The 27,158-nt window shown below is 39.1% G+C and overlaps 2 protein-coding genes across 4 annotated transcripts in view; both read left to right on the top strand.

The window, feature by feature from the left end:
• Nucleotides 1-22,680, top strand: part of mapk14b (mitogen-activated protein kinase 14b) — a 46,897-nt gene extending 24,217 nt beyond the window's left edge. The window contains exons 4-12 of one of the 2 annotated variants that reach the window (XM_007247729.4): nucleotides 3,480-3,591; nucleotides 4,845-4,874; nucleotides 6,121-6,168; nucleotides 6,439-6,553; nucleotides 7,655-7,726; nucleotides 12,750-12,829; nucleotides 15,676-15,754; nucleotides 15,903-16,076; nucleotides 17,259-22,680. In XM_007247729.4, coding sequence (XP_007247791.1) covers nucleotides 3,480-3,591; nucleotides 4,845-4,874; nucleotides 6,121-6,168; nucleotides 6,439-6,553; nucleotides 7,655-7,726; nucleotides 12,750-12,829; nucleotides 15,676-15,754; nucleotides 15,903-16,076; nucleotides 17,259-17,326 — 778 coding nt within the window. In that variant the 3' untranslated portion in view covers nucleotides 17,327-22,680. Of the gene's footprint in view, nucleotides 1-3,479; nucleotides 3,592-4,844; nucleotides 4,875-6,120; nucleotides 6,169-6,438; nucleotides 6,554-7,654; nucleotides 7,727-12,749; nucleotides 12,830-14,334; nucleotides 14,415-15,675; nucleotides 15,755-15,902; nucleotides 16,077-17,258 lie in introns of both variants that reach the window. The other variant, XM_007247728.4, reaches the window with a different exon arrangement.
• Nucleotides 22,681-25,436: 2,756 nt separating this feature from the next.
• Nucleotides 25,437-27,158, top strand: part of srpk1b (SRSF protein kinase 1b) — a 257,960-nt gene continuing 256,238 nt past the window's right edge. Inside the window, exon 1 of one of the 2 annotated variants that reach the window (XM_022682740.2) lies at nucleotides 25,437-25,536. In XM_022682740.2, coding sequence (XP_022538461.2) covers nucleotides 25,524-25,536 — 13 coding nt within the window. In that variant the 5' untranslated portion in view covers nucleotides 25,437-25,523. Of the gene's footprint in view, nucleotides 25,537-25,819; nucleotides 26,202-27,158 lie in introns of those variants that run through there. The other variant, XM_022682741.2, reaches the window with a different exon arrangement.

Raw genomic sequence — 27,158 nt, 5'->3', positions numbered from 1 at the left:
TAGGCGCTTGAACAGCGCGTTAGAGCGTACACTCCCCGCTGCTGGTGTGTCCAGGCCAAGCCTGGCCAATGCTAACTTAATAGTTTCCTCCACCGAAGCCCTGCGAGAAGCTGCGGAGGGTGGGTCCTCACTTCCCCTGGCTTCGCCTGAAGACATGGAGAGTGGAGGTACAGGAGAGCTGTTGGAAAAGACCCAAGCTCCATCTCATGCTCGAGAGCCGATCCCTGCGTGAAATCCGCGTTGGAGGCAGCTGTGGACAGGATGTCAAAATCAGCCTCCCGCCTTGGTGAAGCAGCCTCTATCAATTCAGCCGAGGGGGTCTTGTCCGCTCGGTTCTCTGTCTGGCTGTTCATAGCTAAGATCAGGCTCTTTAGCTGGTGTAATTCCGAAACCACCGAGTCCACGCGGTTAGAAAGCGCTCCATAGCGGATGGCCGGGCATTGCATGCAGCCGATCGGAGATAGCATCGCTGCGCTAGCTAGGCCACGGCTCCGGGAAAAGCGCTGAAAAAGCCGCCCACAGTGGCCGCTAGCCACTGGCAAGCCTCAAGTGTCGAGTGCTACGCTGCACGCTAGCGTGAACTCGGTGTACCGAGCACCAGACAGCTAAGGCAGAGATAGCTTAAGAGGTACCGAAGCTATGCTCGAGCTACCGTGGAGTGTACTCACCGTGCTGAGCCTCGACGAAGAAAAGCACAGTGACTCGAATCTTGGAGCACCAAGCTTCGTGTGAGCACTGGCGAATAATCCAATAATCCAAGAGAAGATGAAGAAAAACAGCTCTAGAGGTCGGAAAAACCGAAGCTCTGAACGAGCTGCACTCAATCGGTTCTGGGCGAGAAGAGAAAGAGGAGGAGCAGCGAGTGCCAGGGGGTATTATACCCCTTCATGCGTCACACGCTGTGTCACATGAGTGACTTCGTTGGTATACTACTCTCGGTTCGCCGTGGGCACGGCAGTGATACATTCATCCACATTAAAGCACCGCCCTGGCGGTCAGGAACTATGAAACATAACTACTTTTATTTCAGTGGATAATGTTTACGCTAACATTTGCTCGGTTAGCTAATGTTAGCTATTTTATTTCAGTGGGGAATGTTTTAGCTAACGTTAGCTACTGTAGCTAATGTTAACTATTTTATTTTAGTGGGAAATGTTTTAGCTAACGTTAGCTAGTGTAGCTAACGTTAACTAAAGTTACTTTATTTCAGTGGGGAATGTTTTACCTAATGTTAGCTAGGTTAGCTAATGTTAACTTCTTTATTTCATTGGGGAATGTTTTAGCTAACGTTAGCTAGGTTAGCTAATGTTAACTACTTTATTTCAGTTGGAAATGTTTTAGCTATGTAGCTAGAGTTAGCTATAAGCCCAAAACTAACAATAGCCAGCTAACTCTTATTAGACGTGCACAAGGCAGGAGGTATTATTTTGTGGAAAAACCTTTGGGCACACACACACTGGATATAACTTGATGGGGGATTGCAGAGCATGTGCACAGCACAACGTAGCAGTCTGTCTGGTGCTTACCACTTAGTATGTGGTTTTCACCACTTTGTATGTGGCGCTTACCACTTAGTATCTGATGCCCACTTCTGTACAAAGGTGATTGTGACCATCCTGCTTTGCTAAGTCCATTGATTCACCCTCTCTCAAAGTCTGTCAACTGGGCAAAATGTCTTTGACACTATACATGCCTCTACCACGCACTCGAAGATCTCTCATTAAGAGGTACATTACCCAAAAGTAGTCTCGAAGAGCCTTTTCATAGGGCAGTGGGTAAAGCACTGTTATGCCTGCTTGTGGCAAGACCCAGTGTCTAATCAGACCACACCTTTAATTATTTACCCATCTGCCTGAGACAAAACTGCATGCCGAGTTTTGCAGCAATCAGGGTTGCGTAGTTTTCTTTTAGTCTATGACTGTGTGCATGTGTACATATTGTATATGCACATGCAGTGTGTAATGTCTGTATGTATTGTATATGCAATTGCATACGTGTTATCTTATGTCCTGTATGTAATTTGAAGCCATACATATATATACTGTGCTATTCTGCATACCATATTTACTGTCTTGTCCATGAGAAGCATGGAGACTAGAGATAAGAATACACTGTATAAATACCCAGGCACTGCACGTCAAACAGGGGCAGTGGGGATAAGTATAGGGCCAAATTTAGCAAGAAATATTTATAATGTATGTGTGTGTGTTTGTATGTATGTGTGTGTGATTGAGCACTAACCACATCCCCTCTGCAGAACTGCTGCACTTAATGGAAAGCATTTATAAGGCTGAGCTGAGAAGGCTGAGCTTTCTGTATTGTTTAGCTTTGAGCAGTTGTGGTCGGGTCAGTATTGGAGATTCTCAGATTCCTTCCATAGAACAGCGTAGTTGAAAGCTCCTGGCACTGAGCCAGCAGCGTTATACTGCTCTCTGCCGGGGCTGAGCAAGTAATGGCCTTTACAAGCTGCAAGTCGAGGCCTAACTCCAGCTGCTTTTGGCCTATTTGTCACTATGAGTGCAGCAGCCTGGACATTTCATGGCGTCTTATTGCTTTGATTATTGAAATTTTGCCAGACATCTGATTTACGCTGCGTGAATACAGGTGCATACTATACACTGTTAGTAGTGTATTTTATTTATTACTTACATTACACATAGGCAGCTATACTGCTGCACTTCTGATGGTTTTAATGACAAAATGTAAGAAAGCAGCAAAATAAGACTGTTGTTGTTGTTCAGTGATATTTACTGTAAAAAAAAATATATAGGGCCTTTTTTTTTTTTTACCAGGTTTCTCCAGTAATCAGTGATCAACAACAGTTGTGCTTGTGAACATTGTGAAGACTATGTTAGAATTATGTATTGTTAGGATTGCACAATAGCAAAATTATTGGTAAAAATTGTTGGCAAAATATCAGATACCAAATATATAGAGTTTTTGCAATTTTTTTTACCACTCAATAAATATCAAATGCTGAATAAATATAGCTTTTTTTTCGAAGAAAAGCACTTACAAAACTAGAGTTAAAAAGTAAAAAGTAGTTATTGACCAATTAGCACTTAATATCCCAGCAGACACACCACCAAAGCACAACACATTTACCTCATCAGTGCTATTTTAGTCATAAATTTACTTAAGCAGTGCTTTTCTAGTCACACATTTAGCTAGACCCTCGGCAGTGCAACTTTAGTTACCTCAGCAATGCTACTCAAGTCACATTTTGAAATTTACAGCTTGAAGTGAAATTTACTGCTTGAATCCTTCAGCTGGAAAACAGACAGTTTCTAAATAAGTAGTAAATTGGGTAAATAGTGTCTTTTATTGTATATAATTTTTCTTATTCTATTATAGTGCTTATTCTGCTTTGTCTATGTAAAATAATAAAGGTCACTGGTTTTAAGCGTGCCCCCTAAAAGCCAGTTTAATAGCTGGTTGGGTTTTGTTGCTGACTCCTTTTGGTTTCTCTTGATTACCAGGTACCTGGTGACTCACCTGATGGGCGCTGACCTCAACAACATCGTCAAATGCCAGAAGCTGACGGACGACCATGTGCAGTTCCTCATCTATCAGATTTTACGGGGCCTGAAGGTTAGTTTCCTGTTCCTGAAAGCATTCTAAATGATAATCAGGGCTGCTCTGTGACCCTCAGTCATATTGTCACATCTAATCTTTCACTTTTAGCTCATAAAGATACTGTGATGTGTTCACATTTGACTTGCTGCAGGTCAAGTGTCTGTGAATGTGGTTTGAGTGTAGATTTTTACTTAATGATTTTTTTAATTAATGCTAGGAATGAACAGACTTAGAATTAAAGCAGAGTTCCCTAAGATGTTTTTTCTTTGAAATTGAAAGCAGTCATATTTTTGAGAGAAGAGTGGGCAACATATTGTAAAAAAATGGCTTCAGCAACCATCCACACAAAGCCAATCATATTAATTATAAAAAACAGAGTGGTTTGAAAGGTTTCCTCAGGTGTTTTTTTTTTTTTTTCCCAAACGTCACTGGCTTAGTGTTTCCTGAGAATGTGGCACTGCTAGTAGTGCTGATGAACAATAGGAGCTACTGCAAACATGGAGAAGTCAGAATGGCAAATCTAGTGTAATTATACATTATCACCAGAGGGGTCTCTAAATCCCCCAAACTTACAGACTGTCGCTTTAAGAGAAAAAAAGCAAAGGTTAAAAAAAAAATGAGCATGAAAAACATTAATTTTGACTTAAATATTTGTATGTAAAGTTTACATCTGGAAAAAAATAAATGGCAGTAAAATTTTGTGTATGGCTTTATTATTTGCCAAGTTATTAGCATAGCATGTATCAAATCTGCATAGCTGTATGGGCTTCCCTTTAGTTACTTCATAGCTAGCAGATATTGAGTAGCCAGTACAGTACAGACAGTTCTGTGTCTTTTAAACACAGTATTACTACCAGTACCAGTGCTCTCATCAGACCTACATGCATTACAGCTCTGGAAAAAATGAGAGACCACTTAAAAATGATACATTTCTTTGATTTTACTACATTAAAAACCTCTGAAATATAATCTAGAGGAAGATGGATGATCACAAGCCATCAAACCAAGCTGAACATAAAGTTATCCAAAAGCAGTGTGTAAGACTAGAGGAGAACATGCCAATATGCATAAAAACTGTGATTAAAAACCAAACCAGGGTTATTCCACCAAATATTGATTTCTGAACTCTTAAAACTTTAGGAATATGAACTTGTTTTCTTTTCTTTTTTTTTGTTATTTTAGCCATTTCTTACTTTCTGCAAATAAATGATTTTTTCCTTTCACTAAAATTGATCGATCTGTCTTTCTTTTTCTCTCTCCCTCTTTAGTACATCCACTCAGCGGACATCATCCACAGAGTAAGTCAGCCATTATGTTTTTTTCAGTGCTACTGATCATATAACGAGTGTTTTGTTCACCCAGTCCTCCCAGTGTAATAGAGCTTTAGCGTAATGTCTCACTCTATTAATGGAGCTTGTTCTTTTTTTTAGTCGTTAGTCTGGTGAGTGACTTTTATTGCTCTCACTATGACTCTGTAAGATTCATGGGTACAGAAAATATGTCTGGCATCACCATTTAGCAACACCATGGCATCAGACTTCTGTGACATTAGATTTGTGTTGCGCCTCAAAATGCTTACAAGACTGAAATGCCAATTTTAGAGGTACACATATGAGTCTGCAAAGCTTATGCTGGCAGCTGCTTTCAGATGGTTTAAGCTAGTGTTTGATGATCAAGATGGTTGAAAGTCTGGTCATCTAGGTTAAAAAAAATACCCTATAGTGTGGTAAGCTAGTTAAGTAATCATGTCTTGGTCAGCATAGTGTACACTCTCCTCCAAAAGTATTGGAACAGTGAGGGCAATCTCTTTTTAACATGTGACTGTCAGGTGTGTGTTGTTGCCCAGGTGTAGTTTAATTGTTACATTGATTATTCAAACAACCACAGTGCTGAATGTCTACGCTCAGTTTCAGATTTTGTAGGGTTTGCCTGTGCAGACCGTGCATTTAAAGTTAGAGAAGTAACGAACATGAAACCAGAGAACTGTCAATGCTTGAAAACTTACCAATTTTGAAGCTAAGAGAAGATGGAAAGTCAATCAGAGTTAGTGAGAAGTTTTGGTCATAGCCAGTAGAACCATTTGGAGTGTTTTCCTTAAGAAGAAAGTCATCACTGGTGTACTAGGTACCAGATGTCAAACAGGTAGACCAAGGAAAATAACAGCACTTAGTGACAGAAACATTATGTGTGTTTTAAAGAAAGACCCTAAAACAAACTCCAGAGGGTAGGAATGAAGGTATCCCAATCTACTGCTGAACAATCAAACTCAAGCTAAAATGTAAACTCATGCTGATTAAGAGCTAATCTGGTAAAACTTTACAAACTTTTTGTAATTGTTCTAATTCATACAGTATCATGTCTAAAAGAATTAAGTCTATCTCTTTGTCTTTTCATTTTTTTTTTATCTGATGACATATAAAGGTTATTGTATTGCTATGACAGCAGCGATAACATATACCCACATATTGCCCTTGTTGCACTTGATAAAACATCACTAATGCCTTCCAGCTCCTACCAGTGAAATATTTCTCTCTCCATCTGCAGGACCTAAAGCCTAGCAACCTGGCAGTAAATGAAGACTGTGAACTGAAGGTCAGTCGGTGTGTCTGCCTGTCTGAGTGTGTTTGTGTGTGTAAGTGTGAGATGCTGGTCTACCCTGATGACCTTAAATGCTTTGCTCCCACCCTGCCCTGTTATTGTTTGTACTGTACCCGCTAACCTGTGTGGACCAGCACCGTTTTTATAGTCCAGAAAGCAGATGGTGAGATGAGGCATGATGAGCTCTCATTAAATGAGTAGGTAAGTGTCTCAGAGTTTATGACTGACCATTCTCCCCCCCCCACATTCGCTCTCTGCGTGCAGATTCTGGACTTTGGGCTGGCGAGGCACACAGACGACGAGATGACGGGCTACGTCGCAACGCGGTGGTACCGTGCCCCAGAGATCATGCTGAACTGGATGCACTACAACATGACGGGTAGGGTTATAGGAGGGCCATTATTACAGTAATTTCAGACTCGTTTATCATCTTACAAGGCTATGCAATTTGAAACAATGTGAAGTACGTAATTTACTAGGGATGCACTGAATTATACATTTTTGCATGAAAATAAAATTGAACAAAAATAAACATTTGGACAAATACTGAATACCGGTTTCTATTTAATTAACACCCTTTTTTACCATTGCATACATTATATATTACATAGTGTATGTATACAGCTCTGGGTAAAAAAAATAAGAGACCACTTAAAAATGATTTTCTTTGATTTTACCAAGATGAAAACCTCTGGAATATAATCTAAAGGAAGACTGATGATCACAAGCCATCGAACCAAGCTGAACTGCTTGAGTTGTTGCACCAGGAGTGGCATAAAGTTATCCAAAAGCAGTGTGTAAGACTGGTGGAGGAGAAAATGCTAAGATGCATGAAAACTATTATTAAAAAACAGGGTTATTCCACCAAATATTGATTTTTGAACTCTTAAAACTATGAAAATGAACTTTCCAGAGCTGTGTATATATTAAAAATCGTTTAATTATCCTATTTCAAATATATTAAATATTTTTCATTTATTTTTGCAAGAATGCTCATCTTAGCCATTTTGACAGTACTGCATTAAATTAAAGCTAAAGAGATGCTAAAAGAACAAAGTAAATTATATACAGAATGAGTACAAGAGAGAAAGGCAGACAGCCTTTTGGTAAACAAACAAATACTAAGGCTAAGATTAGCTCGTATTTTTTTTTATTACCTTTTTTTGTTTTAATTTAGTAAGGGTGAGTAAAGCTTAAACCTGCCGTTTAACACATTTTATTGGCCAAAGAATTTTGTTTGCTAAAAATTCAGTTCTATCCTCTGAAATACAGTAAATACAGTAAGAACCTGTTTTTTGAGTCTCTCAATTTGATCAGTGTGTTTCAGATACTCTATATATATATATAGATTTTTTTGTTCAGAATTTGTTCTTCTAGAATTATCTGTACCTCTGATTTACACTAAAGACATGACTGATGTCATCTAGAACATTATTGGTGTTATAAAAAAAAATATATTATTTTTTATTTTTTTTTGCAGTGGATATCTGGTCCGTCGGCTGCATTATGGCAGAGCTTCTCACTGGACGGACACTCTTCCCTGGCACTGACCGTATCCTTCTTGCACAAAACTTCCCTGTCATTTTCAGGAATTGCTTTGCTGTGGTGGTTCAGAGCTCTTTTCACACCTGGAGGTGTGAACCAAGGTTCTGAACCATCTATAAAAGTGTTTTCATGCTGCAGACAAACCGAACCATGGTTCATTTAATCCAGGTCATTTCTCTGGTCACACTAATTTTAGTCCTTTGGTCTGGATTGAGGTAGGTGTGAAAGGACCCTCAGTCTGGGTGGCCCAATCCTGCTCCTTCTGATCCTTTGTACAAGTCTGCAGAGCTGAACTCCAGCCCTAATCTATCACACATGATCCAGAAAATCCATGAAGGGCTTAATGGGATTTGGAATGTTAGAAGTGCCAGGATTTGAAGCACCTACACTGACAAGCCACTTATCATAGGACTGGAACTAGTATGGTGTTCCATGGCTTTTGCCATGTCTTACAGAAGCTAAAGAATGCTGCATTGACGTACAGCTCTGGAAAAAATAGGAGACCCCTTAAAATTGGTGAGTTTCTTTGATTGTACCAAATTGAAAATCTCTGGAATATAATCAAGAGGAAGATGGATGATCACAAGCCATCAAACCAAGCTGAACTGCTTGAATTTTTGCTCCAGGAGTAAAGGCATAAAGTTATTCCAAAGCAGTGTGTAAGACTGGTGGAGGAGAACATGACAAGACAGGGTTATTCCACCAAATATTGACTTTTGAACTCTTAAAACTTTATGAATATGAACTTTCTTTCTTTGCATTATTTGCATTATCTTTTTTGTCATTTCAGCTGTCTTTCCTTTTCTGCAAAAAAAAAAAAAAGCTCTAAATGACAATATTTCTATTTGGAATTTGGGAGAAATGTTGTCCATAGTTTATAGAATAAAACAAAAATATTCATTTTACTCATAGACCTATAAATAGCAAAATTGGAGAAACTGATTCAGAAACTGAAGTGCTCTCTTATTTTTTTTCCAGAGCTTTACGTGTGGGATATGCGCATAGAATGTCAAATGCATCAAATGTGTATTTGCCTGCTTGTTTGCATGGACAGTTCTAGCCAGATGCTGCCGGTCATGATCATTCCCTCCCACTGTGCTGTTCTGGCCACTGTGGGTGGATTAAAGAATGTCAAATGCCCAGAATTCTCAGACTTCCGAACTTGAATATTGAAAGTAAATATTCTTCGCACTTACTTACAAAATAACACCTTGAGGCGTTCCCAAGCTCTCCATCCCTTGAGGTAAAGCCACTTCATGATTAATGTACTGTACCTACTTCTCTCCAATGACTTTTGGCTTGTTATTGTAATAATAGGAGCATCAGAAGTTCTGAGGGGCTCTTAGGACAACTTGGGTTCAACTTTGCCACAGGTCCTTCAATAGAAGGGTGAATGACCTAATGTAACACAGCCTCCTAGTGAGTCACAATACCCACGTCTCTTGACAATAACATGAACTTTGCTCAGTTTTTTCCCACCAACAAAGTTCCCAGCTCAGCTCAGCTCAGCCTGGTCCACAGAGGCAGTGCCAGGAGTTACTAGATTAGCCCCTGTGCTCCAGAGCCCTTATAATAACCATGTGGCCTTTGGAACGCACACACTCAAAATTACGATCCTGGCCTTTTCCGAGAGATCAAACGTAGTGTGTGGTTCAAAGAAAACATCTGCAGAAGAATGTTTCCAGTTCACTTGATCCCACGTATGACCTCACATCCCTTCATCGGCTTCCTAGGGCATCAATCTTGATGTTTGTTTGCTAGTGAAGAGGCGGCAGAGTGTGAAGTCGTTTATCTTTATTTAGTGGTAGATTACTGAAGTTAACTGATTTATTCATATTATGTAAATGTTCTGTAGTCATGTAAACATCATACCAAAATACCATACCAAAATTTGTTGATGAAATCTGATTTTTAGCTCAGTAATGGTATTTACTTTAAGTGGATGTATACATTTATTCAGAGTATTACTCTGATGTCTCAGTCTATTCACTCTGAAGCAAAAACTAAAGAATTTTAAAATAATCGTCACATTCTGGCTGATATATGTTCATGTTGTTGCTTTGTGCCACAGCACAAAGTTTGGATTGTGCTTCATGTCTTATTCTGTCAGATTATTGGCTGAATGCTTAGCGAAAAACTGATTATTGTCTAAATCATGTAAACTCAAGTTTTCTGCTTTCCCAGGTTCATGGTAAACCCTTTGATCTGTTACTGTCACACTCTGATACTCTTCTGCAGTAATCAGATTATAAAATTGTTGTCATTTTTGGTTGTCCTTTGGTTCTCTCTTTTTCATGTTATGGCTATCTAAAACATAGTTTTGTTCTTTGTTGTTTTTTTTTTTTTTTTTTTTACTGGATCATGAGAAAACCTTCCAGGAAAAAATATATACAAGAAATAAAACCTTAAGGCAACCATTACCTAATGTTCTTAGTTCCCATTTGAGAACTGCACTGACCTATTATTTTTTTTTAAATAAAGGTTTAAAATAACCTTGTGTGAACCAAAATCTAACGTTACAGCAACATTCTGTGTTAGCTGAGTGATTTGTTTAGAGGATTGTATGCCCCTAAGACTGATTCCATGCATTACCCAGTCATGTTTGTTCCAAGCCCTTAAGCAGTTTCCATGAATTGTAAGCAGAAGCCCATTCAGAACTTTTGGAAAGTACTGTTTACACTCATTTTTTGTGCTATGCTGCATGTTTTATCTTTTCTTTTTTCCTTTCTCTTTTTATTGTGTGCTTTATTGCTTTATTATTGTTGGCACATGGGCTGCAGCAGCTGGTGGCCTCACTGTTTTAGTTCATCTGAGTGCATGACCCTTTCCCTCTGCTATTAGCCACTGTCCAAACACTTGATCCACTAGCAGCCTCCTGCACACACACACACACTGCTTAACCCCTCACTCTGTAGGGTTTAGAGAATCAGATACTGTTTAAAACTGCTCGGACATGTTGGAGCTGGCTCTGACTGGTTCTGTAGTTGCTGCACTTTTCACTAGACTATCCATGGTCTCGCATCCATGCTGTAATAAAGTGCTATTAACTGCACAGTTGCCACTGCTTTATGGGTATTTTTTTTTTCTCCACTTAGTTTCAGTAGTTATGTTTCCATTAGGGCTGCGAATCTTTGAGAATCACACAATTCGATTCAGAATCGATTCTTGGGGTCACGATTAAATTTTTTTTCGATTCTTTCAAATTGGTTGGATTTCTTTTTCTTCATCCTCCATACTTTAGCGGCGCAACAACAAACACCGAAACACAACACTACACGACTCTCTGTAGCCTAATAGGGAGAGGCAGTAAAAACAAAGACTTTCCCTGTCCTACAGTCGCGCAGAGCTTTTTAACTGTACAGCGGAGCTTTTTAACTGTACAGCGGAGCTTTTTAACTGTACAGCGGAGCTTTTTAACTGTACAGCGGAGCTCAGCTACTGTACCGCTGAGCTTTTTAACTGTACCGCGGAGCTTTTTAACTGTACAGCGGAGCTCAGCTACTGTACCGCGGAGCTTTTTAACTGTACCACGGAGCTTTTTAACTGTACCGCGGAGCTTTTTAACTGTACCACGGAGCTTTTTAACTGTACAGCGGAGCTCAGCTACTGTACCGCGGACCTTTTTAACTGTACAGCGGAGCTCAGGTACTGTACCGCGGAGCTTTTTAACTGTACCGCGGAGTTTTTTAACTGTACAGCGGAGCTCAGCTACTGTACCGCGGAGCTTTTTAACTGTACCGCGGAGCTTTTTAACTGTACCGCGGAGCTTTTTAACTGTACAGCGGAGCTCAGCTACTGTACCGTGGAGCTTTTTAACTGTACCGCGGAGCTTAGCTACTGTACCGCGGAGCTTTTTAACTGTACCGCGGAGCTTTTTAACTGTACCGCGGAGCTTTTTAACTGTACCGCGAAGCTCAGCTACTGTACCGCGGAGCTTTTTAACTGTACCGCGGAGCTTTTTAACTGTACCGCGGAGCTTTTTAACTGTACAGCGGAGCTTAGCTACTGTACCGCGGAGCTTTTTGAGGACAAATCATAGTGCCATAACAGTTTCTAAAGCATGCCAGTGGTACAAGACAACTTGGCAATGCTCAGAATGGAGCTCACACTTGCATTGCGTTGTGAAATGCATTAACACATTACTGAATGCAACTGAGTCAGTCTGTTTGGCTTGTAGAATCTGTGTGTCAGGCCTAATCTTTCATTGTCTCAGCTGCCTATTTCTTGAGACTCACTTCAGTAAAATAAGTAAAATAGTAAACTTTGGTATCAACTGAGAAAATCCACAGTATGTAGTCAGATTTTATCTCTACTATGCTGAATAGCCAGAAACAAGCTGAATAGTGCCACCCACTGTCTAGATACACTGATCAGCCAAAACATTAACACCACCTGCTTAATGTTGTATAGCACTAAACCCATCGAAGCACAGACATCACAAGATGACCTTCACAGATGGGCTTCTTTTTTATCTGCCACTAAGTTTAATGGTAGCAACAGACCATTTTAAGAATCTTATTGTTTTGTTTGTTGTGAGTTGTGAGGTGCAACTTGAACATCAATAGACCTACTCATGACCCTGTCACCAGTTCATCAGTTTTCCTTTCTTGGACCTGACTGATGTTTTGAAGATGTTCTGATCCAGGTGTCTAAGCATCACACACTTTGGATCTTGACCAGTTGGTTCAAATTCTTATGCATCTTTAAGAACTAGCTGTTTACTTTACTGTTTGCTTGATAGTGGTGCTAATGTGTTAGAGCTAACTGGTATAATCTGTATTAGGCTAAATAATCCAGTTGTAAAACAGAGTACAGCATTTGTGTGTCCAGGTTTCTTTTTTAGTATTGATCAGATGAGTTGGGGTTTTGTACTCTGTGTGACTGAGTTGAACGTCAGTGTTGTCACATTTGATTTAGCTTGTTAGCTTGTTTGATTTTAGCTTTTGTTTTATTTTGACTTCTGTTCCTGCAACCCCCCGCTTTCATAGCCCATCCCACTCCCTACGTTTTCCTTTATGTTGCTCATGAAGATATTGATCAGTTGAAGCTTATCATGCTGCTCGTCGGAACCCCAGGGCCCGAGCTCTTGATGAAAATATCTTCAGAGTCTGTGAGTTTTGTTTGTTTTCCCTCAGTTCTGCCTGAGTGTGGCGATCCACTCTGATCACTGCGTTTTCGCTTCAGCCGCAGTTCACCCAGAGCTTCTGCAGCATGTCTTCAGTTTCCAGGCTTTTATTTCCTCAATTCTCACTGGCATGAATCACTGTTGTCTTCTGCAGTAGTAGGGTCGCCTAATTGCCGGATAGAATGCTTCTACACTGTGACTCATGGGCTGTAATGTTTAGATAGATGCCTAATTATTTGAAAAGGGGGCTAGCGGCTGGTAGAGTCACTGTCATGCAGTGTTCTTCACTTTTGATGCTTTTATCATCCTTTAATTCTTCTGTCTGTTTATTAGAGATGCACCGAAATTAAGGTTTTTGGTCAAAACCGAAAACAATTTTTTTTTTATTATTCATTTTGGCACCTTTTTTTACCATTGTTTAAATTAAATTGCCTGTTGTATTGAATACCATACTTAATCTTCCTAGCTGACATATCCACAAAACACAATCAAATAAATCCACAAAACTAATTATACATTTTATAAAACATGAGCAGCGCTGTTACAATCGTAAATTTACCTCAGCCATGTTATTTTATCATAAATTTAACACAGTATTGCCATTCTAATTCTAAATTTACATCAGCAGTGCTGTTCTAATTATAAATGTACCCCAGCAGTGCTGTTCTAATCATGAATCTACCATAACATTGCTATTCTATTTATAAATTTACCTCAGCAGTGCTGTTCTAATCATACGTTTACCTTAGCAGAGCAGTGCTTTTCTAATCAGAAATGTACAACAGCAGTGCTGTTACAATCAGAAATTTACCTCTGCAATGCTTTTCTAATCATACATTTACCTCAGCCATGCTATTAATCATAAATTTACCAAGCATTGCTATTCTAAATATACATTTACATCAACAGTACTGTTCTAATCATAAATTTACATTAGCAATGCTTTTCTAATCACAAATTTACAACAGCAGTGCTGTTAAAATCGTAAATATAGCTCTGCAGTGCTATTCTAAACATAAATTTACCTCAGCCATGCTATTAATCGTGAAGTTCCCTCAGCCATGCTATATAATCTTAAATTTACATCAGCAGTGTTATATAATCATATGTATATAAATTAAGAGGGGGTGAGGTGTGGGCCTCATTGTTCGTTATAAAATATTCTGTACAATTTATATTATTCGGTGCATTCCTAGTATGCATTTTTTTCACTTCTGGATTAATTCCTCTTGGCATTGTGTGTGTCTGTCTGGGTGTGTAATTGTGTGTATGGACATATATTGCATCTAATATCGCATGACTGATCTGCCCACCTCCTGTCCCTTTTAATACATTATTTTCTCTGGTTTCTGATGCCCCAAAATGGTGTGCTCCCGCCATCCCAGCCACCCACTGGGTTCAGTGGGTTTAGGGTAAGTTTAGGTCGCGTTTTGCTGATGGTGTTGAACTAATGTATTGTCATTGTAAGCCCCTTGACCTGGGTGCCTAAGATATAAACCAGCTTCAGCAGATAATGCGCCTGACTGGAACTCCCCCAGCCTCACTAATAAGCAGGATGCCCAGCCACGAGGTGAGCAAGGAACCCTATAGTACACCCACACATACTACACAATATGGACAAAAATATTGGGACACCTGTGTCAGTAATGTGTAGTAATGAGTTAAAGCAGCTGAATGCTCGTGCTTTACAAGGGGTATCAACCAACATGTTTGGCCATAGGTAGGCCTAAGTTAGTTTTCTTCTCTTAATCCAGCCAATATGTTTGGTGTTTAGACTTAGATATTAGATAAACTTACATGTTACGTGTCATGGGACATTTTCATGATCATTACCATCCACTGCGCTGTCCACTGTGGGTGGTAATGCCTTCTGCGGTCTAACTTGCAGCCACTAATTCAATGTCCCATCAATCTGGCACTCTTTATCATGCCATGCTTACAAGATAACACCTCATTATAACAAGCCATTTCCTGAGGTAACACTTGATGATCAGTTTACATACTGCTGTCCCATGACTTTTGCCATGTCATTGAATGCCCCCCTGATTGCTTTAGACTGAATCGACTTGCTTGTATAGTTCCTGCCACTTTAATTGGAGAATAGTATGGACAGGATATATACTGTTACATTTTTTTAGCCTATTTTAATATTAGAAACCTCAATGAACCCCAAAAATGTCTAACCTAAAGTGTCTGATGCACTAAATTTGTGGGGAAAGCTGTTTAAATTTGACTTTTTGGCCTAGATTATTCCTTCGTCCTTCAGATAATAGATATAATTGTCTTCAAACTCATTTCGCTGTGAAGCGAGCGTTCTTCAGTCTACAGTGTTCTGTTATTCAGAGGACACTCTTTGTCCTGGTTTATCCTTTATCCTTTATCCACCACCCCATCCCCCTCTTCTGCCTACTGCCTGCTTTTTTGTCTCAGACACATCTCTGACCCAGTTTCTAACCCACCACAGTAAACTGCAGGCTTGGGATGATGAACTTCTCTTTTGTCATGCTGGCATGGTGGAGTGTGTGCCAGTGCTTGTAGCTTTAACACTGGGCATCTAGCTCTAGTGCACACCAGCAATAGTGCTGCTTATGTTCATGTTCAGCATGTGTGATATTTAGCATTGTAAATACTGATGTGGAGTAGCTGTAGAGCTGTATGTCAGTTTAGTTATTCTCCAGTGTCTGATTTATGTAAAAAATGCAGTTTGAGGATATTTAAACTGATCCGACATAACAATAAGACCACCTCTTTGCTTCAAGGATGTAGACATACTTTTAGTCCTAACATATTGAAATATTGTCTCAGAGACTGTTTGTGTCTTTTCTTCACAGGCCAGAAACTACATCAATTCCTTGCCACATATGCCAAAGAGGAACTTTGCTGATGTATTCATTGGTGCAAACCCATTAGGTAATGCTCCTACAGCTTATTAGCATTATTAACAGAGCTCTATATCAGAATTGATATATTATTAACATTTACACAATACTAGACTAGCATAGTTCTGTGTGTAATAGATGTGTATGTTATTGGTTTCTCTTGCTTTCCTGTTGCTCAGCTGTAGACCTCCTAGAGAAGATGCTGGTTCTGGACACAGATAAGCGGATCACAGCCTCGGAAGCCCTGGCCCACCCGTACTTTGCGCAGTACCATGATCCTGATGATGAACCAGAGGCCGATCCATATGACCAGAGCTTTGAGAGCCGGGAGCTGGATATCGAAGAGTGGAAAAGTGAGCCTGTTTGTTGTCTAATTCAAAAACTGTAGCTTAATAAATTACTGTATTTTTCGGACTATAAGGTGCACTTTAAAATCCTTCCATTTTCCAAAAAAATATATTTCTGCACCTGATGTATTAATTTTACTAGTAAGGTTGTAAGGAGCAGTAAAGCCCCTCGACTAAAGTATTAGCATTAGCTGCTAATCGTGCTAAGCGCTAGCTTTTTCGCCATTCAGAGGTATTTTTGGCTTTTTGCCTGCAGCTAACCCCAGCTAGCACTGCTAGAGCAGCATTAGCATTAGCTGCTAACTACACTAAGAGCAAGCTCTTTCGCAATTCAGAGGTGATTATCATCAGCCTATAGTCTGCATGTTTGCTGTTTGCTTAAAACAAGCTATGTGGGATGAACCGCTAGCTAATATCGCCTTGGCTAACTGGAACACTCAGGGTTCCTCAGTGGTCAGGCGGTTAGCCTTAGCGGTTTGCTGCTAATGATAAGATTCCTGCATCAGCTATAGTTCAAAATCTGGAAATCTAAGCTTACTGTAAATAAACTAAAGCGCTTAACTTGCCCAAGATTTACTTTAAAAGATAAAAAAAAAAAAAAATGAATTACAGTTTTGTTCACTTAACTTAGCTTAACTGTACAGGTCTTGCCACCCAGCGGTGAGACCTGCTGAATTAGAAGGAAAACATGGCGACACCCCTGTTCCTTACTAGTGTAGCATAATGTGCCCTATAATCCGATGGACCTTATGTATGACGTTTATTAATGGTGCACCTTTTAATCAGGTGTGCCTTACAGTGTGAAAAATACGGTATCTGATTTTGTATAAAATAATAGTGCAACAAAATAAAAAATGTAACAAAATAAGTAATAGAATTAAAAATATCTACCACAAAATTAAAGTGCTCCAATATATACTGAAAACTAATAATGAAAGTAAATACAGTTAGCAGCAAAACACAAAATCGACTGCTTTCACAAATATCCCAATTTCACGACATGGAGATTTTGCTATATTATTGCATACAATATGATGTGGCACACTCCTAGTATGGAACCCTTTAAAGCACCATTCTTTGTAAGGGTGGACACATTACAGTAGGGAGGAGATCTGAGGTGTCCTGATGATAATTCTAAGAGTATCACAACTTATTAACGAGTTGTATCTTCTGTGTTTCTATCTCTAGGGCTGACCTATGAGGAGGTGCTTAGCTTTGAGCCACCGGTGTTTGATGGAGATGAGATGGAGTCCTGAGGAGCTGCTGCTCATCCCTTCCTGTTGTAGAACGACTGCAGGGTTCATCACCTCACGGACCCGCTCGTCTACGCAGGATAAACGCACGCAATGTGACGTTAAAGGAACAGATTGCCCAAAAAATGCCTTGTTCGCTAAATCCTGATTGAAAGATAACAGCCGCTGGTTAGCAATGCATAGCATTAGCTAGCTAGCATTCATTGATTGTTAATCTTGCTGTGTATTTTTTTGGTCAGACTGTTCCTTTAAAGTGCCTGTGCCATCTTTCAGTACTGGCTTCCTGAAGTTCAGAGACTTATATCTCCCCTCACACATGTGCTGTGCTATTTGTGAATGGAGGAAAAAGAAAACATATTTACACACACAGACGTGCATACACACGTGCGTACATGGACTGGCCACTTCATTTAAACCACCCCCTTTTTACACTCTCTATTTTTTTCAGCTTCAGTGTGCATATAGGAGTACATTGTAGTTTTACAGACTGTAGTCTTTTTACCCTGTTCATCAATAGTCAGGACCCCACAGGACCACCACAGACCAGGTGTTTGGTTTGGGCGGTGGGTCATTTATTTCACTGCAGTGATTGGTGTGTGTTATGCTAGTATGATTTGGGGTGTTTAAAAACTCCAACAGCACGGCTGCATGAGATCCAGTGTCCCTGCTGGACTGCGAATAGTCCACCAACCAAAAACAAATCGAGCTTGTGGGAACTTATAAAAAACTAAAGGATAACCAAGCCCTTTTCTCTGACTTTACTTTATCTACAATGTGAACCATCTAGGTAGGAGTGTCTAATAGAGTGGACATTGACAGGACACTCCAGCAACACTGTCGTGTCGGCTCCACTCAATTGTACCAGCACAACACACACTATTAACACACCATCACCACGTCAGTGTTACTGCAGTGCTAAAAACAACCAACCACTCAAATAATTAATAGCTGCTCTGTGGGGTCCTGACCAATAAAGAACATGGAGTGAAACAGATGGATGATTGTACTCTGTAATCATAGAATTACATATATACAGCTCTGGGAAAAAAATAGACCACTTCAGATTCTAAATCAGTTTCTCTGATTTTGCTATTTATATGAGTAAAATGAACATTGCTGTTTTATTCTATAAACTACGGACAACATTTCTCCCAAATTTCAAATATTGTCATTTAGAGTATTTATTTGCAGAAAATGCAAAATAGCTGAAATAACAAAAAAGATGCAGAGCTCTCAGACCTCAAATAATGCAAAAAAAAAAAACAAGTTAATATTCATAAAGTTTTAGAAGCATCTTGGCATGTTCTCCTCCACCAGTCTTACACACTGCTTTTGGATAACTTTATGCCTTTACTCCTGGTGCAAAAATTCAAGCAGTTCAGCTTGGTTTGATGGCTTGTGATCATCCATCTTTCTCTTGATTATATTCCAGAGGTTTTCAGTTTCGGTAAAAGATAAAACATCATAATTAAGTGGTCTCCTATTTTTTTTCCAGAGCTGTATATTTCATCTATTCTTTTAGTGTAGCTGACAAAAATGTGTACAAACACAGCGGTGGTTCTAATGAAATGGCCAGTCTGAGTATAGGCCCACCTCCACTATGATGTTGAGATGGAAGCAGAGAATGTAGAGTATTATTTAGTATAATTTTTTTCTTTCTCTATTTCTCTTGCTGTTTTTTTTTGTTCTTTTATATATATATATATATATATATATTTACATATGTATTTAAATCTTGTGGGGACGGCGGGGGCAATCATATCTTAAGTCTACCAGTATCAAAACGTCTGGCCTGTAGTTTTATTGCTTATTGCTTCCCAGAGCAGCTCTACCTATGAACCTATCACTGCTTTTAGCCTGTACAGTTATACAACGTTCTTAAATTACAGACATATTAGATGTGTTTTTAGTGATGTAAATAAAATGATACACATGTAAATAAATAATATTGTGCAGCAACTCTGAATGTGGGTGCTCTGAATGTGGGTGCCTGAACTGCGGAGCTAATCAATCAGAAAGAATGTATGTATTGTTATTCTGGAGTGGGCGGAGCTTAGGTCCACCTGTCTTTCAGCTCTGTGCTTCCTCTTGTATCTCCCAATCAAATCAAGTGTTTTACACGGATAAATAAAAAGGTGCTTCAAATGATTCTTTGTAGGCAATGTTTGAGTGGCTTGTCAGATTGCTTGGACAAATCTAACCAGATGCCACCGGTCACGATCATTACCATGTACTGCTCTGTCTACTGCTGGTGGTAATTAATGCTTTCTAAAGCCCTATCCGGACGGGATTCGTTTCTCAGGGGGACTGTGAAAAATATTTCACACTTCTATTCGTGTGAAATATTTTATCTAGTGATAAAACTCTTGCATCTGGACTGCAATTGAAAAAACAGGATGACCAGTGAGATTTTTTGCTTTCTCAGCCACGTGACATCACATTCAGTAGCTCCTCCATTTCCATTCGCTGTTGGGTTTACATAGATCTCCATGGAAATGCACACCCAGAGTATAGATACGGTGTGTGGCAGTGGACAAATATCTATTTTAATTAACACAAGGTGATGAAACTCAAAAAATGTGCGTATAAACGGGACTAAAATTACTGGAGGACCACAAAGTTCAGCGAAATACAGTAGGTAATTCAGCCTAAGAAAACACATACATGGTCGTTCTGGACAGGAATAAAATCACAGAGGACCCCCCCATAAAAGAGAAAATTAGCCCAGGACCCCCTGAGAAACTAATCCCATTCGGATAGTGATTATAATGTATTCCTGGTACACACGTGATCTTGATCTGTGAATCAAAGTATGTTAAATGCCCACATATCAAATCTTTGGAATTGAAATCTATTATCCATCTTGCACTTATTATCTGGCTTCGCTTAGAAAATCGGACAATAATTCATATAGCCTTGCCATGAGCACGCTGGCCAGTGTTCAACCTCACTCACAAGATAACACCTCACAACTTATACAAGTATGGGCATTCCCAACCTTTTGATGTTGGGCATGTCCCGTGTTGCTGAAAGAACCCTTTGAAGCACCTTCATTTTCAAGAATTAAGACCCACGTTTCTTCCAGTTTTTGGAAAATGCATAGAAGTAATTACTATAATTACCACAGTAGCGTTACGCTATATATACATTAAATATACAAGCAAACAGGCAATGGCTAATGTGATGGAGTGTATTCTTTACTTAATGGTGATGAAATGCTCATTTCTACATAATTCTGTTGAACATGGCTTATGGTCTAAATGTATCCTCTTGTGTTTGTTCTGATTCTGGTTGCATCTTAGAGTAAAAGCTGACCCCCTGCCTTACAGCCTGGCTTGGCTACCACTCCTTAATAGGTCCAAGCACTGTGAGTGCTGGAACCTTGAAGTTTTAGTTGTTGTTTTTTTTTTTGCTTTGTTTCGTTTTTGCCGTGTCTTAAGTTATTATTTATAGAAATTTCTGGATTTAAATAGACATCATTTCTCAAATGGAGGGATTGACCAGATTTGGTATTTGTGGTATATGTGAGTCTTTGGAGAGTTAACGAAAAATACTTCTGTATTTTTAATTGTCTTTCTTTATCCGGCTAATTTCTATTTTATATTTATTTATTTTTGGACGGTGCTCATCAAGAGTGATATTCAAACCATTTTACATGTGTACATGAATGAAGTGTTACAGCTCATTTATACTCTCAAAAAAAAAACTATGTAAGCATCACTGCCTGCATATTACTTTGTGTCCTTTATGTTGGCTTGAATGTTAAGCAACACATCCACTAGGGGGCAGTTCAGAGTCGAATGTTCCTACAGTAACAAACATTGCAATGGGGGAGGAGGCAAAATCATTCAATAAATAAATGCATTTTAAAATTAAAACTTTTGCACCAACATTTTATTTTCTTTTTTCATTGTGCCCAAATGGTAGAAGTTGGGTTTTACTTAAACTATTGGCTACAAGGCCCCATTTCCTACAGTAACTAATTTTACAAAATAAATAAAATAAATTAATAAAATAAAGAGGATGGACACAAAATTCAGATTTGTATCTGTATTTAACATTGATCTTAAATTGGCTTTTAAGTCTTGTCCAAGGCATCTGGTTAGTGATGGTGTGTTGTGCCTGCCCAAGGAATTAATCTGCTATAGGAAAGAACAGATTCTAGTAATTATTGATTATTTCATCAAATGTGAAAATAACAGGGAAAAATAAATATTCAATACATGCTTTCAAATTACATGAGTACACATTTTAAGTCACTATTCTTTGACTGTACTTCAAAGGAAAAATGTCCTTTGTGGTCAATTGTTATGCTAGGTTAGGCAGAAAACCTTCCCCTTAGCTGCCATATCTACTGTAGATCCATTTCAGTGAGATAATCCATCTTTCATCCAGATGTTTATAACTACCCCCCTCCTCTACATCTGCCCCTGCTCTCCATTTTGCTGGTCTAAAGAAAAGAGGAAATGCATTGGTTCTGCTGGAGAACGAAAGCCTGACTGTCTGTATCTGTGCCAAAAAAAACAAGTGTAACCCCAACCGTGTTTGTTTCCTACCTAGGCCCAATCCAAGATTGATCTTTATTATTTTTTGGAAACGCAGTAAACCATGCCAGCATCTAAGTTATTATTGTTTTAGTTATACTGTTCATGATTTGCTTTAGATTGATTTCCATTATTTGATCTTTTTTTTTCTTTTCTTTTCAGCAACACTTTTTCTTCTGTTCTGAGCATGATTTTGTATGTGTGAGGGAGTGTATGCCTGTTCGTTTACAGCTTTGTGAGAAAATCACAAAACTCCATTTCAGTGACAGGATTTCCATAACAATTTGGCCACAGAATCTACCTTGTGTGATCCTTTCTGTCTGTTATATTTTAAATTAAATTAAATTATTATTATTTTTGCATGTAATGCATTTATCATACAAAACGAACTAAGTCCAGATCACATGCTCGTATGGGGTCTTTATTGACAGACTACCATGAACCAAAAGGTTTTTTTTTTCCATGGGTTTCATTTTGGCCCCACATTTAGATGCCCATCACTGTTAAACCTTAATGGCCCACATGTTTGGTCTCGTAGATGCAACCCATGTGAATTTATGGTAGCCTTTAAACATAGGGCCTAATGGGGAATCCAAATGCTTTCCAGTAACATGTACAACAAACTTGTGTAAACTCATGTCCAACTGGTACTCACATAATCCTGTGTTCCACCCATGTGAGCCCCATATGAGCATGTAGGCTGGGCAGTCTTTTTGAGCATGCAATCAATTTGGCTCATTTATCGGTCAGAGCAGGTGACAACCTGTAAATAACCACTGGTAGTAAAATAAAGGCAATTATTTTTCAACTAAATGCTTTTTGTTATTCCTGCTTTGTTTAACCTTCTTTGTATTATTAATATAGATATTTTTGGACTTTTGCACTTTTTGGAAGCACATATATTCCCAGCTGATTTGGGTGCAGCTTATTGAAGCAACACTGACCCCTGATGGTCATACACTATAATTAGATATGGGGTGGCCAAACTTTTTTTGTTGGAGGCCAGACGGAGAAATATATGTGCAGTCACGGGTCACAGATTCTGTAATAAAACAAATAATGAAATATACCACATAAAAATGCATTTTCTGGATTACTATCATTTACACACCATTTTACTTGATCTTTATGTATCTTTGACATCCTTGTGTTAACTAAGATTCCTGAAAGATTCCTGTGATAACTGATTCCTGAAAAAAATTAAATTATTACACACTGCCCTCTGAACTTAGTTAAAAATAGTAATTTTCCCAACATGTCCATTTTTTGCTTCAGAGTTGCCATGTTCTCACAAAAGCTAAATTAAAAAGGAACATTAACGCGGCAGTCTGCATTATTTTGTTTTTAAATTGCGTTTTCCGCGCACTCTCGCCGCTTTTAGACACTTTGACCCGTTTTTTGACACCTAGCGTTTAAACAATGAATTTCACATTATAAAAACCTGCTTAATAGCGGGCCACTCCGAAGAAGCAGGCCGTAGTTTGGACACCCCTGAATCACATTATTACACATTTGGAATAATTGGAAACTAATGCCAGATTCACAACACACGATTTTGGGCCAGTTTTTTCCGTCGCTGACAGTTTTTCGTTGATCGCTGACAAAAACGCTGATCGGATGGAAATCGGGGATCACTCGGATACAACTGGAGTTAAAAACTGAGTCATTGGACTCATTGCAAGTGGGTATTTTCCTCTATAGAGATTCTCTGGCATGGCATCACTAGTTCTCTAGTAGCTCCTCATGATAAACGTGTTCCTGGAAAGCTGTGAGGTGTCAGCGATTTCCCACAGCGAGAAATCGTGTAATTTTGACCCCGTGTCGCCGATCAGTCATGTAGTCTGAACTAGTGATGGGTCTGACGACCCTGAAACCTCAACACATGCGCCGAGCTGTCAAGGCGAAACCCCGTGTCGGTGCGTGTATCAAGTTAAGGAAAACCACGTGACCGATACACTTCCTGTGTCCTTTGGTAGCGATGGGTCTGACGACACTGAAACTTCAGCGCATGCACCGAGCAAACAAGGCGAACCCCTGTGTCGGGCCGCGTATCATTTTAAGGAAAACCACGTGACCGATGCATTTCCTCGCGCAGTTGCTTGCAATGACTTTCTTAGTCCAGCAGATGTCGCCATTAAGTGATACAGCAACACAGTTTCAACACAGTGTCGATACAGTTTGGGAAATGTGCCATACACACAATGAGGCTTCATCTGCCCATCACTAGTCTGAACAGCCCAACAACTGAAGGTCTCGTAATTACAGCACAACCATTCTTGAAGTATAAACAGAACGACTGACGACTCAAAAAGCCGTTTAGTGTGAACCTGGCTTAGGGAACACTGCATTAGAATAACAATTTATAATTAATAAACATGACCATGACTTTTGGCATCCATCAGTCAGTGTGTGTTTAGAAGCTGTGTTAAATTGCTTAATTCACTTTGGAATGAGTTAGAGTGATGTCATAGATAACATAACGTAGATAACATGCCGATCTGAAAAAAGACATTACATATGGATGCGCACCAGAATCAGTAATGGGAGCAGGAGAGGTTAAACATGAGCAAAAAGGAGATTCATTCTATATTAATACCCTTATTAATTTCTGAAGAAGTGCATTCATTGTTAGTAAGCTCTATTTCTTAATGTAAAACACCGCAGGGCGCTCTTTCAATGGACACTTATTTCACCACTAGATGGTGCTGTTATATTAATAAAAAGTCTAAAGCTTCACAACGTCAAGCTTTATAAACCAGTAGAAATGTGAAAATTTAAACAACCGCTACATGTTGGTTATTTGTTCTGGTGGATATACAGCTCTGGAAAAAAATAAGAGACCACTTCAGTTTCTGAATCAGTTTTTCTGATTTTGCTATTTATAGGTATATGTTTGAATAAAATGAACATTGTTGTTTTATTCTATAAACTACGGACAACATTTCTCCCAAATTCCAAATAAAAATATTGTAATTTAGAGAATTTATTTGACGAAAATGAGAAATAACAAATAGTTGCAATGCTTTCAGACCTCAAATAATGCAAAGAAAACAAGTTCATATTCATAAAGTTTTAAAAGTTCAGAAATCAATATTTGGTGGAATAACCCTGGTTTTTAATCACAGTTTTCATGCATCTTGTCATGTTCTTTCCACCAGTCTTACACACTGCTTTTGGATAACTTTATGCCACTCCTAGTGCAAACATTCAAGCGGTTCAGCTTGGTTTGATGGCTTGTGACCATCCATCTTCCTCTTGATTATATTGCAGAGGTTTTCAATTTGGTCAAATCAAAGAAACTCATAATTTTTATATTGTCCCTTATATTTTTTGGATATTAATCCCAGTAATGAGAAGAATTAGAGAGGCCTGACAGGTAAAATGTAGTAATAAAGCCATTGCTAAGAAAATAATATAAAATAAAATGACAGCTTGTCTGGACCATACAGCACTGCTACTGGATTTATATTTATTGTTTTTATTTGAGGATTAAAAAAAGGGTCTTACACAAACAAATACTAAGGAGTCTCGACGCTCTGAGCCCTCTGGGTGTGTTTGTGTGAGTGTGTGGGAAGCGCGAACCGTGGAAGTTTCTGCTGAACTGCGCATGCGCCTGAAGTTGGGATTCCTACACGCCGCGAGCCGGTGATTTCAGCATGGAAAGAAAAGGTGAGAGATATAAACATATAGTATTGGAGTAGAAGCGGGATGGAACAGCGGAAAACAGCTGTATTGGGACTGTAGTCGTTACGACTGTGTTTGTGAACGCGCTGCTATCCTCAGCACAAAGAGCACAACTGTCACACTGAGCTGAACAATAGTCCATGCTGCTGCTGCTGCTGCTACTGCTGTAGCTGTACACGCGCGCGCACTGTGCAGCGCGAGCGAGCTAAAGCTAACTAGCTAACAGGCTAACGCGCTAGCCAGTGGAACTAGCTTAGCTAGTTAACCTGGTTTAGCCACAAATAAACATCGTATAGTGTTTATAGAACTGGGAATAATACACTGATATCGGCTGTTATCTGACAGAGCTCAGGATTTAACGCTGAACCACCTGGATAGTGTTTTTCTAACAAATATAACAGGAACAGACGTGTATCGTCGCTTATTACTTGGTTCAGTGTTACACTGAATATTAAACAGGTTTATTCTGGGTTCTGGCGGGATAGATAACCTAGTTAGCTAGCTAGATTAACTGTATTAATTAGCCACTTGTTTTTGGCGGTTAACAACGTAAATTTAGTATGTATTTAGCGTTTAAACTGTTTTTACGAAGTGGATTTTTCGTTCACAATTATTAACAGCAACTGTCAGAGTGTGTAATGGGCATTACAGTGAGTTAAGCTATAATTTAGGGTAATAAATATTAATATGGCAATATGTTCTTGGCAATATGACAAAACATTGAATTCAAAATAATAATATACTTTTTAAGAATACACCAATGCAACCAAATAAATATGAAACTTTATTTGGTGATATTATTGCATACGATATGTCATGTCACACTCCTAATTGAGATTTTCTCCAGATTGTAACAGAATTCAATGATCCAACATGCCATGATACTAGTAATGCGCTCAATATATTGAGGACTAAAGTAGAATAAATAATACTGGACAGACATAATATGATATGATCTGTTTCTAGTTTATTTTAAATGGTATATGAGGAGCATTTGAAAATGAAAGTGATTTTTCATTTTGCTACAAGCGGCAAAAAAACTTTGTACCCCGATGACCCATGGGTTAAAAAGTTCAGGGTCCAGTGATGAAGAGAAGTTTAAGATCTAGTAATGGAATGATTTGAGGAATGAGGAAGTTAAGGATATATTGATGTAGTGGGCTAAAAAATTGAAGAGAAGAGAAGTTCTGCATCCAGTAGTAGGGTGGATTGAGAATTGTAGATGATTAGGATCCAGTGGTGGAGTGGGGTGAAGAGTGAGAAAGTTCAGGATCCAGTAGTGGAGAGGTTCAGAATTTAGTGGTGGAGCGGATTTAGAAGTGAAGAGGGTAAGGATCCAGTGATGGAGTGAATTTAGAAGTGGTGAGGGTTAAAATCCAGCAGTGGATTGGGGTAAAGAGTGAGATAGTTAAGGATCAAGTAGTGGAGTGGGGTAAAGAGTGGAGAGTTGCAGAATCCAGTGGTGGTTTAGAGGTGCTGAAGGTTAGAATTCAGTGGTGGAGTGGGGTGAAGAGTATAAAAAAAGGATCCAGTGGTGGACTGGATTTAGAAGAGGTAGGGGTTAGGTGGAGTGGGGTATGGATTGAAAAAGTTCAGGATCTAGTAGT

This window comes from Astyanax mexicanus, chromosome 24, assembly GCF_023375975.1.
Source record: "Astyanax mexicanus isolate ESR-SI-001 chromosome 24, AstMex3_surface, whole genome shotgun sequence".
Classification (NCBI taxonomy): Eukaryota; Metazoa; Chordata; class Actinopteri; order Characiformes; family Acestrorhamphidae; genus Astyanax; species Astyanax mexicanus.
Note: the sequence above shows the minus strand (reverse complement) of the source record. Positions and strands in the feature narration are given on the sequence as shown.